Here is a 19,328-nt window from a genome sequence, read left to right on the forward strand (position 1 = left end):
GATTCTTCAAAATTAGCCATGCATTCATTCTGGGTCTTTACTGCTGACTTGCGGCTACTGCTTTGCTCTACAAGTGTGAGGGGGTTGCAGAGAACCAGTTATCTGAAGAGTTATCCTAAAGGAGCAAGATTTTGGCTTGAGGCTTCTTGGATCCATCATTGTCACTGGAGGCGCAAGTGGCCGCTATGGTGTGGTGTGGAATGCTTCTTACGAGTGGAGAGCCCATTCAAATTTCCCCCTTTCACTGATGGGAGGTTTCTGGAGAGGCAGGGTCCGATCCAAACCTAATCACTATACTAGCTTCAGGCCAGTGCAGCAATCAGGACCGGACCAGACCAGATGCTATTGCATGAGGGCAGGGAAACTGGCTTGGGATCCAGTGGATCCTGGGTTGGCACAGTCCCACCCCTCCCCACCCCTAGAATGTTACATTCTGGTGTTTTACACTGGCTCCCAGAAGGAGTTGGGTGGCCACCTGTCAGGGATGCTAAAGCTGCAAATTCTATCCATTGAAAATGGGAATGGAGCACATAATATCCACTCCAGCTCTTAAATTCTGTTATTCTATATTTCAATTTTACAGTTCTGGTCCAGTAGCTTTCTGGAGCTTCTTCAAGACTGCTAGAAAGAGACACCACAAATAGCACAACAACTGTGCCACCTACCTATTGCAGGACCGTTAATATAATGGCACATGAAATTCTTTTAACGCTTTACATGCATGTCAGGTGTAATTTTAATAGTCTCTTTTTGACTTCATTGTTTGTCAGATCGAACCTCAGGTTAAAGGCAGCATGGGCATTGTTAGTGAGAGGGAGTTATTAACACAACATGGGAAATGGTCATTATGAATTGGTTAGAGGGTTTTCCTTCCTGAACCCTGAATTCACAGATGTTGCTTAAGGGACAGATTTCCAGACTCCAAAAGGCTCAAGACGCCTTCTTTCTCCCTCCCCACTAAGCTGAATTTTGCCCTTCAGCGAGTCTGGTCCTTGCAGTTTTTCATTCTGTATCAACAATGCGAAGACTCATCTGCTGCCATTCAGGGTTCCATTTTTGTTAGTCTCCAGTACCAACCTTATGCCTAAACAGTTTGCTAAATGTACTGTGTCCTAATCTGGGGCTGTCTGGCTTCTTTTTCTTGGTGCCTTTCACATGGGAATCGGCCGCCGTCTTCTCAGAAAGCTGCCCGCCAAGGCCTGTTTGAGATCCCTTTTGGGCGACATCATTCAAAGCTGAGTCTCCACTGCAGGCTCTGTTGTCCTTTCGCTCACAACATTTATTTACTTAGCAAGATATATATACCGCTTAATCAAAGAAATATCTCTATGGCAGAGGTTTGCAGAACAGCGTAAAATACTCATTTAAAAAAGCCTTTAAAAAGGGCAGGTAACAACAGTATCAAAATATGGATAAAAATCAGCAGCTCTCTTAACCCCCCCCCCCCAAAACCCCACAAATGTACAGTGGTACCTCGGTTTCAGTACACAATTGGTCCCGGAAGTCTGTACTTAACCTGAAGCGAACTTTCCCATTGAAAGTAATGGAAAGTGGATTAATCCGTTCCAGACAGGTCTGCGGAGTACTTAAACTGAAGCGTACTTAACCCGAAGTATGAGTGTAATTGGTTCTGGAAGTCCGTACTTAACCTGAAGCGTACTTAAACTGAAGCGAACTTTCCAATCCATTCCAGATGGGTCCGCGGAGTGCTTAAACTGAAAGTATTCAAACCGAAGCGTACTTAAACCGAGGTATGACTGTACATAATACAATCACACATCCTGGTAGGTTGGCCTAAACGAAAAAAACTTTTTAGCAGTGTTGAGTACAACCTAGGCCAAATATTAACAGGCAGGGAGTTCAAGAAAATAGGTTCTGCACACTCAAAAAATCAATTGCTTACAAGTGCAGAATAAATGTTATGTGACACTTGTAAATGTGCCTATGCATGAGAAGAATTATATGCGCTAGAATGCTATAAAATAGTATCCATAGCTACACAACTCTCCAGTAAAGAGGACTCTGCATTTCACTTATTTAAGTACTATCTCACTGTCTCTCCCCAAAACATTCTTGAGGCTGGGCTGGTGAGCCTCTAATACAGCCCCATCCCTAGTCACCCCCCCCCCCCAGCATCCCTGCTCTTGAGTGCTTTTGCCTGACTGGAATGTGTCCTTGAACTGTGATAGCGTTTCTTGTTTGCCTGGGTGGAAAACAGAGAGAGATGAATTTCTGAAGAAACCTCTGACTTTTGTGTGGCTGGAACGCAGCCCACTGAATAAGGTCAAGAGTTACATCTGTTGGCCTACTTTTTTTATTTCATTACATGGGGCCCCACATACAAGCATCATCATGTGTTTCCCAGAAGACCGCCCATGAAGGAACGTGGCCTTTAGGATTAAAAATGTCCCCTACCCTTCTGTTAAGGTAAATCATACAGCAGGCGAAAATTCACTATTATATGCAGTACTGCATAAGCACACCATTCTGTGCACTAGTCAAACGTTCAGCCTTCATGGAACCCTTTCAAATATTGATTCATCTGCTGAGAAACACCTACATCTTTGGGGTGTCGCAGAACCTTTGGCAAAGGTATAAAAGGCACATGCTGAGCTTTGCAGCAGTCCTGGGTGAATGCAACTTAGAATACATGTTTTGAATGATGTGTGCTGCACTCCTGAGGCACTGCTTGTCAGGAGTGCATATAATAATAATATAATTCTTCTTGGCAGGGCCAAGAAGGTGACAGACACACAAAGATGCTTCCTTTTCCTACATAATGTCCCAAGTCCTGCAGCCCCAAAACTAACTGGGAGCTTGCCACTAGTATCATGATGCTACTTGAGAAAGGCTGCTCAGAAGCAATATACTGGGTCTCTCCTGCTGCTTATGCAAACTAGTCCTTCTGCCAAGGATAGTCGTATGCTGTTGGGAGGTTTCTCGTTTTTCTTTAGTCTGTTTTAACTTCCTGCTTAGGACTAATAGTCTAGAAGACAGATGTCTTGTGGGCCACTATACTCTCCAGAAAATGATCTAGGGGCCAAGAACGGGCCAGCTTCCTAATAAAGTTGGTGCCACCTAGTGGTAAAGACCTCCCAGTTATTAAGCATGTGCTCAGGCACAACATTATACATAAAAAGGTAAATTGATATATTGCAGAACTGCACCATTGTATGCAGAATTTAGTTTTCTGCCTCCAATGAATGCTTTCAAAACCAAAAGCATAAATGTGTCAAATTGCCAAAGAAATATTTTAATATCAAAGTCTGGGTTCTTAATAGGCTGGGGCTTAAGAGAAGTGCTAAAACATGCGAACAACAAATTAGTTCTAAGGGCCATTCCATACATTGAACAGAAAAAAGCAGCTCCCCAGACACACACCCCTCTGCAACAGGGAGTTGCAGCACACCTTAGTTTTCTCACACCTATATGAAACAGGTACTCTCAAATACTGTATATATTTGCCAGTTTACATTATTGGCATGCACCTAAACACCCTCTGCCCAGATATGGTCCTTAAAAATGTAGAAACCCCACTCAGCTAGGAATCTGGTTGCCCTTGGGCTAGTCACTGTATCTCAGTGTGAGCTACATGACAAGGTTGTTGTAGAGATAAAACAAGGCAGTGATTTGGTATGCTACCCAGAGTACCTTGAAATAAAGGTGGCATAAAAAGCAATAAGTGAAATAAGTAAATTGCAGTAACCAATAACACAGGTCTTTAATATTGTCTGACATCAAATTAAATGCAATTATTTGCAATGTAGGTTGGGTTGGGCATGCGTGTGTGAACCAGTCCCAAAGTACACATTAAACCAGTTTAGAAAAGTATCCCAAGAAAAGGGAGGAGGGGTCTATATTGAACTTATATTGCCAGGATCCAATCACTCACCTTGTCCTCAGTGTCACCCTTGGAATCTGCTTTGCTTGGAGATACCTTTCAATTCAAGAAAAGAAAACAATCCGTGAAATGTGCAATATTCAAAACCAAACCAAACTCTTGACATGAATTGAATGAGAATTTAGCTGGAAGAGAAACATTAAGTGTGCAAATTTTAAATTGGGATAGCTCAGTTGGTAGCACATGAGATTCCTACTCTCAGGGTCATGGGGTCGAGCCCCACGCTAGGCGAAAGATTCCTGCATTGCTGGGGGTTGGGCTATATGACCCTCTTGGTTCCTTCCAATTTAGTGGAGGATTGGACAAAGGCGAATGGTGTTCAAATGCAGAGACAGACTTGTGTCAAACCCTGGAAAGAACAGCCTAATTGTAAAAGCAATTCACAGCTAGAACAAGCTACCTCGGGAGATTATGAGGTATTCTTCAAAGGCAAATTAAATGGGAACCTGTCAGCATGAAGCCAAGATTGTAGAGCACCCTCCGCCCCCATAGAAAGCTGAAAGGGGTAAGATGGAATCATAGGATTGTAAAGTTGGAAGGGGCCAAAAGGATTTTCTAGCTCAGCTCTCTGCAATGCAGGAATCCCAGTTACAGAATCCCAGCTGTAAACGATAGAGCCATCGTGGCTTGTGGTGTGCCCACTCTTCTTTCCTGTGTTACTGTTCCAAGAATGCAAGAACATAAGAAGTGCTCTGTTGGGTCAGACCAAAGCCCGCCTGCTAGTCTGGCTGAGTGTTCCCTCGGCAGCCAATCCGATGGTTCTGCGAAGCCTGCAAGCAGGGCAAGGCAAGGCAAGGCAGGAGTGCAACAGAACTCTCCCCAGCAACTAGGATTTAGAGTCATGCAACCCCTGTTACTAGAGGCAGTGTATTGTCTAGTAGCCACTGATAGCCTTATCCTCCCTGAATTTGTCTAATCCCTTTTTAAAGCCATCCAAATTGGCAGTCATCACCACATCCGATTCCATAGTCTTAACTATGTGTTGTGTTCTCTCTCGCCTGCTCTGACCCCCCCCTCCCCAAGTTGGCCCCAAGTTCTAGTATTGTGAGAAAGGGAGAAAAACTTCCCTGTCCACTCTCACCACACAATCAGGTCCCCTCTTAACCACATTTTGCCTGCTAAACTGCATTTAGCTTGTCCTTTTCTACCTTGATGATCTTCTTTTAGTGCTGTAGTGGCCATAACTGTACACAATATTCCAAGTTTTCCATTGCCTCTAGCCATGTATATTTAGTTAGGCTTAAAAAAATGTGCAATACTTGTTTCACCAGCAGTTAAGCAAGCACAGGCAATAATTATTTCCTAGACCAAGTTTGATAGCAATCCTTTGCTTGCTGACCTTGGAGAAAGCCCCACAGAACTCGAAGGGACTTACGTCTAAATAAACATACTGTTGTGAGTTTTGAAGGGACAGGGTTAGGCCGTACGCCTGAGTCCCTTCTAATTTTTGGATCCAGCAAGGATTCAATTGTTCAAACAGCCAGGCCAGTTTCTTGGTGTGTTAAGAGCCCTGTGTGCTTTTGCATCTGGCCACCCCATGGTGAACCAGTGAACTACTTTGAACACAATATTTTTGACCAATGCTTACAGACAAAAACAAAATACATGTTGGAAAAGTTTAAGTTCCTTGGTAACTTTCCTGTCATATTGCAGAGATATTTTATTAGATTTATTACACAACCCTATGCATTTTTATTCTGAAACGGGTCCCCTAGTCCTCCGTAATTAGAAACAAGTTCCACTGAGCTCAGTGGACCTTTTCTCTGAATAAAGATGACTGTGATTCCACTGTTAATGTAGCTTTCCTTCTCCTTCCACAACAGCAGAACAATTATCCAAGGCGTCATCCACACTTCCACTTCTCCCGTGCCTTGAAAGCACAGGTCCAAGTGGTTTTCTATTCGTCCCATGCTTTCTAGACACTGTTCAGAGTGGTTTTGCCTTTGCTCCACTGCTTTCTCCTGGAAAACCTGCTCTTTAGCACTAAATCGGAACAAATGGCAATCCGCAGAAAATCCAATTGCCATTTGTTCTGATTCAGTGCTAAAGAGCAGGTTTTCAGTGCTAAAGAGCTTGGATTTTCTTGGGGCAAAGCAGTGGGGCAAAGGGAAGCGTAGATGAGCTTTTAGTTGTGCCTAGATGGAAATGCTTGTGTAGAAAATAACAAATGGTTTTGATCTGACCTCCACAGGGGGACAATGACAATAAAGATATCTTATCTTATCTAATGAATAAAACACCCCCATGCACAATTAAGATATATTTTTTCTAGTTAAATGACATTTCAAAATTCAGGTAGAGTAGCTAAATGCAAAGAGGGCAGAGCTCCTGCTTCTTAGGAAATTGTGTAGAAGTAGGAGTTTCAACAGGTGTAGCTTGCATAATAAGCTACAGTGCTACACCCACAGAAATGCCCTCTCCTATACATCTATTAAAAGTGCTGAATTACCACCATCTTTTGCATCTAGCTACACAATAAATAAATTGCTTTCTGCCTCGGTCAACAACACCTGATACGCATTCTATTGAATAGATCAGTTTTGGTTTTTCTCACTTTCTTGTTTTTCTAGTCTTAAGTTCAGTTCTCCATGTTTCCACATCTGTTTGCAGTTTTGTTTTTGTTTTGTGATCCCCCCCTCCCCTCCATTTGCACCTTTTGTATGCAATTGTGCCCAATATACATATGTCTGCAAAGCATTTTTTTTTGTATTTTCACTGCTCTATGCATTTTTGCACACATTGCTTGGAGGAAGAACTGCCCTGCAAAATTCAGAGAAGTTCAACTGTCAAAGGACAGTTTGATTCATGTAGTGTTTTCCAATGTGCAAATGAAACAAATGTGCCTTGAAATGCACACTAAATTGAATCCCCCGCCCCACATACATTGTTTGCAACCATTTAACGTTGAACTGAAGCTTTGCAGCTTTGACTGTGTTAGTTTGTGCTGCCCGTGATGCAAAGCACCTCTTCCCTCCTAAATTTCTCTCTGTAACCACGGGGCAACAATTTTATCTTCCAACAATTCATACATACACCAGTTCCATTCTGATAAAGTGATAAAGTGATGGCAAAAAATCTTACCAAGGTTTTAAAGAAACTCATGATGACAGAGTCAGAGTTGTTATAGTCTGTCCCAGCTGCTGTCTTAACTTTCTCTGGCTTTAGGTCTCCTTGAGCAAGATCCTCAGCAGCCAAGCAATTGCCACCTGCTGAATCCGGCTGCAGAGTGTTTTGATTGCACTCATCTATTACGTCCTGTATAAAAAGGGAGCACAATTCGGTCAGTTCCTCGCTTGTTGAATGCCCAGTAGAATATTGTAAAAGTAGCCTGTTTGCCACTTGCATCATGCTGCTCTCTGAGCCACAATCCTAATTCCATCCATATTTCTTCAGCCTACATATCCAGAACAATTGGGCATTTATGCAAGCCCCGTCTAATATATGCAGCATTTGCCGTTGGCCGGGGAGAACATTGTTCCGAACTAGAGAGAATAACAAATACAAGAAGCCAGGTTGCGTATGGCACACAATCTCCATTTCTGTTCAGTGCAGCTGAACACTGAATGGCAAGCAACACATGTCTGCAGCTTTGATCTCTGAATTCTTTACTGTCAGTTCACACCACATACAGGGAGCCCCTAGTGCTCAGTTTACTATCCTATTCCAGGAAGGCAGACATACACACACATATACATATATCGTGCAAGTTCAGGTTTGTTGGCTTATCTGTTTAAATCCAGCTTAAAAATAATAATCAAAGTTGCTTGCTTGAGGAGAGGGACACTCTTGAGTTTGAATCTGAGGACAAAGATTCTAAATATCTGGTGAAGTCCAATAGCAGATGAGCTCAGGGGAATGTACAAAGTGGAACACCATAGCTCAGTGGCAGAGCATCTGCCTTGCATGAAGAAGGTCCCAGGTACAACCCTGGCATCTCCAGGTAAAGTCTCCTGACTGAAATGCTGGAGAGCTGCCGTCTACTGAGATATTTATTTATTTAAAGTATTTATTTACTTTGTTTATTTAAAGTAAATATAAATTCTCTCTCTCTCTCTCATCTATCTATCTATCAGATATACAGAGTGGCAGAGCATTCCCAAATGCATTTCCTTACATTTCTATGCCATTTTTCTTCCACTATGGAACCCCACAGACACAGATCAGACCTACCTAGCTTCAGTAAGGTGGTGGTCTCATGTGCCTTCAGGCCATAAGAACGTTCACAAAACACTACTTTGGAAATACAGGGAGTGAGCAAAATGTTGCTCCCTTCAAAATCCTTGTCCTCATTCCTGAAGACATGCAGTGCAGTCTTAAACATGATTACAGTGGTGCCTCGCTAGACGAATTTAATTCGTTCCACGGGTCTTTTCTTATAAAGAAAAATTCGTCTAGCGAATCCCATAGGAATGCATTGAATTTTTTTTTGGAATCTTTTTTGCCCATAGGAACGCATTAATTGAATTTCAATGCATTCCTATGGGAAACCGCAATTCGCTAGACAAATTTTTCATAAAACAAATTCGTCTAGCGAGGCAAGAAAAATCCTTTCGTTAAGTGGAAATTTCATTAAGCGGGGCATTCGTTAAGCGAGGCACCACTGTACTCGGGATTTCCATAGGACTTACTCCCCTTGAAGTGTGCTTTGGGTTGCACTCATAATATCAACATGCTCTTTGTTTCTACCACAAAGTAGTTCCCTCTGTGATCAATAGGGCTTATCCCAGGGTAAAAAGGAACAAGGAGCTGCCTACGCCAAGCCATTGGTCGATCTAGCTTCTTATTGTCCATGTTGATTAGCAATGGCTCGCCACAGTTTCTGAAAGGAGACAGTTTCAGCCCTACATGGAGATGTTGAGGATTGAACCTGGAACCCTCTTCATGCATAACAAAAACCTCACCACTGAGCTTTGGTCCTTCCCCATGCATAGGATTGTACCCTAATGCTGTAATCCTAAGAACAGGTTCTTGGGATTCAGTCCCATTGAGCTAAATGGTGCTTACATCTGCTTAGACACAGTGCATTGTAAATGAATAAAGCTCATCTTAGGATCCTTGTTATGGCATGAATTTGCCTCCTTAGAGTGGGGACAAAAACAGTCTCTCCTAATGCTCTCAGAAGAATAGAACTGAATAGCTGAGAAAGCTGTTTTAGTATTTTCAGTATATAATTAATGGGATGTATAGACAGTTTAATCATCCATTAAGTGCAACCTCTGTAGATATATATGCCTGGCCAAAGAAGTCAAAACAACCTGTGGCAAATCTGTTAATATATTTTTTTAATGAGGCTTCCTCCTGTATATAAGCATGGAGAAACGATATTACATTTTCCTCAAGCCTTAAACGTTTGTTTTCTTTAAGAACCTCCTTCTGTTTCTAACTGTTGGCTGGAGGGAGAGTGGCAGTTTTGGCTGGGGTCAACCCTGTTTTATTGCAGCTTGCTTTCAAATGGTGCAAAAAACACCGATGTGCAAAGAAATGTGTTTCCTGCTCTTTCTTTGTACAGCCGATTGGTACGATGCACAGAAGCCAGGTAACAGTCCAAAGTTCAATTTTGGCACCTGCTATGCATCCACCCACTCCTCCTCCTTCCAACAATTCTCAATTGATTTCATACCTTCCAGCCATTCAGAGATGAGGAAAGGGGCTCTCTTGCCTGCTTGTAACATGCACTACTGAACATTGCTAAAATCTACCTTGTATTGAGTCAGACCATTTGGTCCATTCAGCCCAATAATATCTACACAGACTGGCAGAGTCTCTCCAGGGATTCAGGCAGGGGGGCTTTTCTAGCCCTACCTGGAAATGCTGGAGATTAAATCTTGGACCTTCTACTTCCAAGGCAGATGCTCTACTCTACACATACTCATGAACCCTTTAATATCATCCAGAAGCACTGCCAGACCCCTCCCACACCTGCTCATATGCACCACCTTACCTCTGTGACTGAGGGGGCCCAGGGCTGTGTGATGTCAGCAATGCATGTGCACATGACATTAGCGCACACTGCAGTGTGCTGATGTTGCATGTGCATGCTACAGGGCATGCTGATGTGTGTGTGGACACCCTGCAGCATGAGCGCATGACTGGCAAAGAAGTTTGGAGGGCCCTGACCCTCTAATTGAAAACTGGGGGGGCTTGGTCCCCCCCCCCGGCTCCCCACACTTGGTGCCCATGCTTCCGCTGGGCACAGCAAGAGAGGCATAAGGACAGACAAGAGGAGTGGAGGATCAATGGAGCAAAAAAACCCCACCATAGCTCAGTGCACTTAAAGGAGCAAGCGCATCCATTCATAACCTTTTCTAACAGCAACCAAGACATCTGGAACCTGCCAAATGCACACGTTCACTTGTGGCAGAATGTATTTTGTCTGGCATTGTTGCCAGCTCCATTATGGGGCGATGGGGTTTCTTTTTCTCACTGTACCTGCATGTTATGTAAAAATTCCGTCTTTAAGAAATAAAGAGATTTTTCAAAAAAGAAGAAGACAAGGACCTGGTAGCCCTGGTTCTACCTGAACTAAGTGGCTATGTTCACATTGCTATGTTCCAGCCTCTATGGTTGGAGGCAGTCCTGTATGTGCCTGAATCCCAGTTTCTGGAAGCCACAGGAAGGGAGTGTGCTGTTGCACTCAGATCCTGTCTTTGGACTTCCCCATGACATGTGGCTGGCCACTGTGAGAACAGGATGCTGGACTAGATGACAGGCCTTTGGCATGATCCAACACACTTGTCTTCATAGCTGCCAAGTCTCCCGTTTTTCGTGGGAAACCCCTGTATTTTGTTACCGTTTCCCGCTGTTATCCCGAATGGATTTATATCCCATAAATCCCCCAGATCCTGGCTGTCTGCGCATGTCTGGACATGCGCAGAAGCGATTTCTGGTGCCTAGACATACAGACACTGGCAGCCCAGCACCGGAAGTCACTTCTGCACATGTCTGAACATGCATAGAAGTGACTTCCGGTGGCGCTCTGCCCATGTCTGGGCACTGGAAATCGGTCAGCAACGGCACCGGAAGTCGCTTCTACGCATGTCTGGACATGCGTAGAAGCATCTTCCAGTGCCGCACCGCTGCTGATCCTGGATTTTTCAATCCGGAAGTTGGCAGCTATGCTTGTCTTATGTCCATGTGTCTCTCACTATGTGAGCTCTCCTCCTGGCCATTCACATCAGCAGGAAGGACAGGACTCCTGCACTTCTAATAGTTGTGTAGGAGAGGGAATTTAAGCAGGTGTACCTACACCTGCCAAAGTTTCCCTTTTCTACCCAAATATTAGAGGTGCACAGCCCTGTCCTCTTTTTTATATATGGCCACCCTATTAGCCAGGTAAACTTTAATTTGGAACCATCTCGTGCCCCCAGAACATGGGCTACTAGGCCGCTATCAAGGGTATAGTCAGATGTGGTGATTATTGGGATGGTTTTCCTGGTTATAATGCTAGTGCTTATGACCTGGTTTCCAATGTTCCTTTTAAACTGTGGTACCTGTTGCATTATGGAACTGCGGCCTTTTGATGGATATACCTCCATGTCGTGCCAAATTTTAATGGCAGGATACCGCCCCAAATTTGACCTCATGAAATTACAGTGCAATTTTCCTGTAATTTTCTGAGTTAGTAATGAGGTTGCTAACTTGTTTTTCTTTGTCTCTGGAAACAATTAACATGCAAACAACATGTTAAACACCCAGTGGATTCCGAATTGTTTTTACATCATGTGGAAGATCACACAAAATGTGGAAACTATCAGGTAAGGAAACATCAGAGGGAATGAAGTGCTGTCTGAATGCAGCCCAATTCTTTTAAAGACATGGGAGATTTTATTCACAGATAGTTTGGCACTAAGAAATATCATAATGCCTTCAAAATCATGATAACATTCCGATGGCCTTTTGAAATATGCACATATTTTAGTTTGTTCCTAAGCTTCTCTTTAGGGTACCAGTAGTTAGGTAAAAGCAGCTTTGCATTTGTGTAATATTTGTGTAAGTTTTATTTCTTGTTAGTTCTTGTTGCAAATGATGGCATCCAACTGCTATGGCATCCCAAATATTTACACTTTATTTTATTTTTGTGTGCTTGGATGTGTGCCCCTATAGAAGAGCAATTTCAGACTTTGCAGGGCTTTGCAGCCAAATCTACTATGAATCTATTTTGTATTTGTAAAAAGAAAAAAAAAGGAAGGTAATATTGCTTTGGTACATTACTGAGTCTGTTCTGCCCTCTCTCCTTCCCTCCCCTTCTCATAAAGAATTTATAGAGAATGGTTTACATATTATTAAGAGGGAAACATACATCTGAGTGGGTCAGCTGTGGGCTGGGGACAGAGATTCTTGATATGTGTGAAATTTTGCATGCATGGAATTGCAGTATAACAAAAGTTCTTCTTAGCTTCATGGAAAGTTCATGGAGAAAGGGCCCATTCTCCGGCTGGCATCCAATGTGTTAATTGAATCTGTTTTATTAGGCAAAAGCACAAGATAATGCCTGCTTAATCTCCCCCGCCTACCATTTTGCAAGCTGACCCCCAAAAGTTACAGAGATCAGTTGGCTTGGAATGTCCCAATACGTTGTTTAGAATTGTCGTGTAATAAGAAACTTAATGCAGCGGTCAAGAGCAGCTGCCAAAAAGTTGTGCGAAGGCTTTCCAAGAAAAAATAATGTGCCGTATAGAATGCGCACATTTTTTTACCATTCTTCATCATCGTAACAGTAATGATAAAGATATAAATGAGGCAAGCAAAGCCTGCAGTCATTGTGCTGCACTTGATGCGAATCAAAATGTGGTATTGTGATATAAATGAATGTTTAGCAAGAGTCAACTAATAAAACTGTGGCTTTGCAAGAGAAATAATTGTTTGTTCGGCAGCACCTTTATTGGAAAGCAAACATTTTAGCGTGACTTTGATATTCTCATTTTCCTTCCATGTAGGAAGAAATCCCCCTCCTTTATTTTGATTAATTAGATAAATAAACATTAAACTGCCAGGTGAGGGAGGGTAGAGGCAAGTACAGAGTGTTATTCTTACTATTAAATTTGTAGTGCATTCTTCCAAGGAGCTCAGGGGTTGTGCACATGTCCCCCCCCCCACTATTGCTTGTATAGTTAAGTAAATCTAGCTCAGAGATCCTAGAGGTTGTAGTGAGAAGCAGGTTTTGCCATCTCTCAATGGGAGTCCATCAGAACTGAGCCAATTTCTCTTTCTGTATCCTTAATCCATCATCTCATAGCCCTACATCATAGGGTGCCTGCAGAAGTGCTCATGGTGAGCCCGCTGCGGATCCATAGCCCTCCTACCAATTGGGAAGTAGATAAGTAGAAGAGGAAGAGGGGAGAAAAACCCACACTGGCTCTCATAGGGATGAACATTTGTATGCACCCTGAGCCATGGAGACTGTATTTGACACACAGAGAATGTGGAACTCCTTATTAGACAGGCAGGCAGGCAGACAAGAGCCCTCTTCAGGCAAAGCATTAGCCTAGTAGCAAAGGCAGTGTCCTTGCTCCATTGAAACCTCCATTGTAGTTTCAGTTGCCTTCCATGAATTGGAAGGTGCAAGTATGGCAGCGAGCAGTAGAGGTGGCACACTCATACACGCTTATCCTTCCCTCACATGTTTAGCACTAGGCTAACAATGTCTGAATTATGGTGCTGGAGGAGACTCTTGAGAGTCCCATGGACTGCAAAAAGATCAAACCTATCCATTCTGAAGGAAATCAGCCCTGAGTGCTCACTGGAAGGACAGATTCTGAAGCTGGGGCTCCAATACTTTGGCCACCTCATGAGAAGAGAAGACTCCCTGGAAAAGACCCTGGTGATGGGAAAGATTGAGGGCACAAGGAGAAGGGGACGACAGAGGACAAGATGGTTGGACAGTGATTCTCAAACATGAGTTTGACCAAACTGCGGGAGGCAGTGGAAGACAGGAGTGCCTGGCGTGCTCTGGTCCATGGGATCACAAAGATTCGGACATGACTAAATGACTAAACAATAACAACAATGTCTGAAGAGGGCTAGATATATAATATAAAGTCTGCATACATCTCTAAAGACAGCCCTTAATTGGAGAAGTATGTGGGGAAAGAGGCTGTCCCTGAAAGCCAGAGAGAATTCTGGAAGCCTAAAAGCTTTTTTGTATCTCTCTCTGTGTGTGGTAACTTTGATACAACAGGGGCCTAAAAGAGTTATGAACAGAAAGGCTTAGATTTGTGTGCTGAGTGGGTTGGGCTTTGGGGGGTAAGCAGATGACAAATAAGACATCTGTTGGTTTCATAAGCATTCCTGATGAATAAAATTCCTGGCTGAACTGCTGAAGAAAGGCCACCAAGCTATGCAACAGAGTGGGATTCAGTCACATACTGGCAAATTCTGGTTGCGCAACTATGGTTGGTTGGGAGGGCTCGTGAGACAAACCCGCTTCTCCCAAAGACCAAGAGTTTATGCGGTAAGGAAAGTGATGGAGAAATAAACTAGAAAGTGTGGGATAACACTTGCTTCGATTCAATGTCATCCAACCTCCCCACAAGCAAATCAGAATGAATGCTCAGTAAACAACCAGCAATTTCTCATCTACCTGAACAAATCAGTATGAATGCTCAACAGACAGGTGATATGGGAACGCTTTTACAGAGAGAGAGAGAGAGAGAGAGAGAGAGAGAGAGAGAGAGAGAGAGATGGCTATTCTGAGGATGGTTATTTCACTATTTGTCCTGTCAGTTAGAGCTGCTGAGACATTTTGATGCCTGTGGCAAAAGACAAGATGGCTACCCCTCCAAGTTACAAAAATCCAACCATATTGGCAGCTGAACTTATCCTCCTTCACCACACCTGAGGGTTCATTTAGAGCAGGCACCCCCAAACTTCGGCCCTCCAGATGTTTTGGACTACAATTCCCATCTTCCCCAACCACTGGTCCTGTTAGCTAGGGATCATGGGAGTTGTAGGCCAAAACATCTGGAGGGCCGCAGTTTGGGGATGCCTGATTTAGAGGGTGCATGACAGGCCACATAGCTCATATAGCTCCATCCTTCAAAACCTCACCACCAATCCACATCCTCCAGTATCTGTGCCCTGAGGCTGCCATGTCACTCTGCTTAATGGTCTGGCCCTGCAGTAATACATCTATAGCATCTATATCTATTTTTTGTGAGGGGGGGGTATTAAACCTATAGTACAGAGGCAGGGAGTCAGCACTACTTATTTAATTTTTTGTACATACAGAATATTCTGGTTATTATAAAATGTGTATGTGTTAGCCTCAGCTCTGCCATTTTGGGGGGGTATAATGAGAAGCTATATGAAAAGATTGTATTCTTGCCAAGCCCTTTTTTGTTCCCATGAAGAGCATGGCTCACTCAGTGAAACATTTCAGTCACATAATTTACCTTGGCTTGAATAGCAAATGCTTCATCAGTTCATGAATCCTGCCCTTGTTTTAATTATGCAGCTTCCTGAATGTAGTTTTGTGGTGCTTGAAAATAAGGCCATGGTTCAGCCAAACACAGAATGCCTGTGTAGTTCCTGGACTGAAATCTAAAATGGAGGCATCTCTCCCTCTCAGCAATGTTAGTTGTTGTTTGTTGGCATTGTGACATGCGGAAAAAGCTTTGAAGTGATTAAGCTCCCACAGAAGCTATCAGTCATGGCTTACTTAAAGAGTGAAGTGTGCCTGAAGCAAAATCTGGAAAATTACGATTAAATCAAATATTTAGACTTCCAGTATAAATATCTCATCTGTATACAGTAATTAGACATTCAGCTTTCTGCTGTCTGTCAGAGGCCAAAGATACCAATTTTATCGAAAGTGTGTTGATTACCACTGAGCTTTTTATTTGAGCCTAATTCTGCCCGCCTGAACACTTGTATAAATAAACACTTCGGAATTAATGGGAAATCAAATAAGAGCTGCAGGTTGCATTTATTTCAGAAGATATGCCTGGAAAAGTAAAGATCTGCCTCATAAAGCTTATAGCTTGATGGCGAAATAAAAATAGTTAGCATTTTATAATACTTGGAATTTCAAGTTCTACACACAGGTATTTTTGAGTAGAATCTCAACAAACAAACTCTGCTTCCTATACATTATCTTAATAACCATATCCTGGCAGTAACCACTCTATGCTCCAACTGCTGCTGGTTACCAATAAATTTTGCTATTTTCTGGAATGTGTCCATGGGAAATAATTGGGTGATATCTAGCTAAGTCATTCTGAACATGGCTAATGTTGGATATCATTCACTGTTACTATCTTTTGCTTTTTTGTGTGCCTTCTTAAAATGTTAGTGCTATAAACCCAAATGTTAATTGTATGAATGCAGTTAACATCCATGGTTTGGTATATGTAAATAGGAGCTATAGAAATGCCCAGGACATTTTGCTGCCTGAAGCACAGGGCAATATGGCATCCTTCTCATTCCAGGAAGAGAATTTGACTAGATTGGCAGCTGAATCTTACTTCAGAAAAACTTCACTCACTGCACCAGAGGGCTTCAGGGTAACTTTGAGGATGCAGTTCTGAGCTCCAAAACATTGCCAACCCTTCCTGCTGCCCAACATCTGTTGCTTGAGACACCTGCCTCACCTCATTTCACAAGACTTGACTTTACCAACTGGACCAATAAAAAACTAACTGCAAACCCAAACCATGGGATGAACCACTACCAATGCTGTTTCATCCAATCAATAGGGGGAGTCACTGTGGTGACGTACAGATTTTTGTTGGACTACAACTCTCATCAGCTCCTGCAGCATGGCCAATGATAATGGAAGTTGTAGTCCAACAAATCCTGGAGGACAATGTGTTGGCTCCTCTTGCTTTACACAGTAGTGAATTTTGTCTAGTGTGGCCTGGTTAGGTCTTTGCAGTTTTCTTGCACAGTGAATTACTATGTCCCATAGCATGGTGATAAAAGTGTGATGCAGTTATATGTCAGTAAACAGCCAAACTAGAGAACTGTGATATGCCAGAAAGACAAAGGAGAGTAATCAGTTAAATTTTCTGCAGAGCTTAAGGGCCAAAATAGAGGGGATGTAATTTCCCTCCCTCTCCAAATTCATAGAATTGTAGAGTTGGAAGGGATCATGAGATGTGCTTGGGTAGTGTGAATTGCACCAGGGCCATAGCTGGGGAGAAACATTTCCCCAATCTCAGTTGTTTCCCTAAAAGTGCTACTTGCCTTACCATGGAAAACACACAAGTACTTTTGTCCTATCACTGACTTTAAACACAGAAGATCCAAGGTTCAATCCTGGCATCTCTGGTTAGGAAAAGACCTAGTGATAGAAAGACCTGAGATTCTACATGACTGCTGCCAGTCAGAGTAGACAGTACCAGGCTGGATGGATCAATGTTCTGACCTGGTATAAGATGGCTCCCTATAAGAAAAATGTAATCAGATGAAAGAGTCAACCATAGCCGAAATCCAGTTTGGTTTGTGTGTGCTTTAAAAAAAGAGAAAAAATATGTTGGGATATCTAAGAACAGATCATTCACATCTTACTTAGTTTGACCCTTTGATAGAAGGGCATGGGACTTTGGAGAGCTGCTGCCGGACAGTGTGGTTAATCTTGAGCTAAATGTAACAACAGTAAATGAAGCCATCTAACTCTCAGTAATAGAATAAGCCACATAGGATTCTCATTCCCCAGAAGGTGTTTTTTTTAAGCCATCAGAATGTTTGGAGGTTATGTATGAAGTATCCAAAATATATGTTGTTAGAAATAAAAGCTATTTATTTATGATCAAAATTCAACTGCAGGCAAACTCAAAACCCATCATAAAAATAAAAAGGTGGGGTACAAGAGAGATTATTTTAAAAAACTTCCCCACCCTGATTCACATAATCCTATTAGTAGTAATTCCACCTTTTATTTTAAAGAACAACCTGCACAATAAATAGAGTTTACTTCTTTACAAGCAGGGGATGAGGTTAGTACAAAATGCATGGCTGAAAGTGAAAGGAAGTCTACTTTGGTTTCACCTTGCCTTCTCCATGTATATAGCTTCATGGTGAAACTTTATGCATAAATTTGGTGGCACCTGCCTCACACGAAGGTCACCACAAGTTGACCAATGGCTGAATCTTGAACACCAAACTAACCCAAAGCAGATAAGAACACAAAAACCTAAGAGGAGCATTGGTAGAAATGTCTCCAATTTTCATAACTTTTCTTATGGTAGAAATGTTTCAGGTAGTTGAAATTGTCACCGCACCTTAATTATCATTCAATGAGACTGGGGCGGGGAGCAGGCAATGATGCTCAGTGGACGAAATTTGGCTTCTGGGCTCCTAGTCAGCAAATTGTGCTGCAGAGCTAACACTGCAGCTGCAGTGGTTTATTATTGCTCTCCAACAGGTGGCTGTTCCACCTCTGTCACTCAACGGGGATTTAGCTTCTCATCACATTGTACAGTGTGATGCTATCTTGTCCCATTAAAAAAAAACACCTCCAGACAGACTTAATTAGAAACAAATTATACCATCCTGTTTTGTTTACTTGCCTTCCCCTGCAAGACATTCTCTGGCGTGCTTTGTAATCCTGCAGTTCCTTCTGCTGTGATGATGACACCTGGATTCTCTTCCTTCACCTCCCCTTGGCTTTGGTCTTGTGCTTTGATCTTGTCTTTCCCCCTTTCCACTTTGAAGAGTCTGTCAAAAAAGCTTAACTCTTTGGGCTTGGACAAAGCGGCATCCTCCTCCTCTGCCTTCCCCGGTGCCGTGAGTTCGATTTCACTGAGAGATTCTTCCCTTAGGTTTTTATCTGACGCTTCCTCTGTCGCAGCTGCAGCAGGAAGGTCCACATTCTCACTCAAGGCTTTGTTCGCTTGGGGTGCTTCTGAGCTGACATCAAGCTGAGCCGATCCAGCCGATGCATTTGCTGCTTTCTCTTCGGTACGTCCTGGTACAGGCCGTGAAAATGCAAAGACAAAACGAGATTTGGCAGCTGGTGGGGCCGCCTTGGCCTCCTTCCCAATATTATTTCCACTGGCCTCGGAGCTGGAGCTGAGCTCCATTGTCTTCTGGGAAGAAACGGCCACATTATCCTGGACAACACTCACTCTTGCATCCACTACAAGTACAAACAAGAAAACAGCAATTATCCATCATGACAGGAAAGATGCACTATTAATCATAGCTGCCTGTGTATTTAATGGACTGATTGTAAACTGCAATGGCTAAACAAGCACAGTGTGTACGTGTCATTCTCGTTACAAAGTGTGAGCTTTGGCCTATCGGCTTACACATAGAATATGGGTTGCTGAAGCCCACGCACTGTATTGTCATTGTTGACTTTGTATGGCCCACACTTTGATGACACTGGAATGTTCCCTTAAGCTACGGTATAGGGCACGGGTGAGGAACTCTTCTGGTCAGCTAGCCAGATCCTTATCTCCCTACCCCTGGAGAGCTAAATTGGAAA

At 42.9% G+C, this 19,328-nt stretch overlaps 1 protein-coding gene across 4 annotated transcripts in view; it reads right to left on the bottom strand.

Annotated features, from left to right (window-relative positions):
* The window catches only part of BCAS1 (brain enriched myelin associated protein 1), a 59,218-nt gene that overhangs the window by 21,846 nt on the left and 18,044 nt on the right, over window positions 1–19,328 (bottom strand). For 3 of the 4 annotated variants that reach the window (XM_035123177.2, XM_035123175.2, XM_035123174.2), the window contains exons 4-7: window positions 18,409–18,977; window positions 6,983–7,156; window positions 3,893–3,937; window positions 1,078–1,212 (exon numbers count right to left, since the gene is read on the bottom strand). In XM_035123177.2, coding sequence (XP_034979068.2) covers window positions 1,078–1,212; window positions 3,893–3,937; window positions 6,983–7,156; window positions 18,409–18,977 — 923 coding nt within the window. The remainder of the gene's footprint in view (window positions 1–1,077; window positions 1,213–3,892; window positions 3,938–6,982; window positions 7,157–18,408; window positions 18,978–19,328) is intronic. The other variant, XM_035123176.2, reaches the window with a different exon arrangement.

Source organism: Zootoca vivipara, chromosome 7 (genome assembly GCF_963506605.1).
Source record: "Zootoca vivipara chromosome 7, rZooViv1.1, whole genome shotgun sequence".
NCBI classification, from domain to species: Eukaryota; Metazoa; Chordata; class Lepidosauria; order Squamata; family Lacertidae; genus Zootoca; species Zootoca vivipara.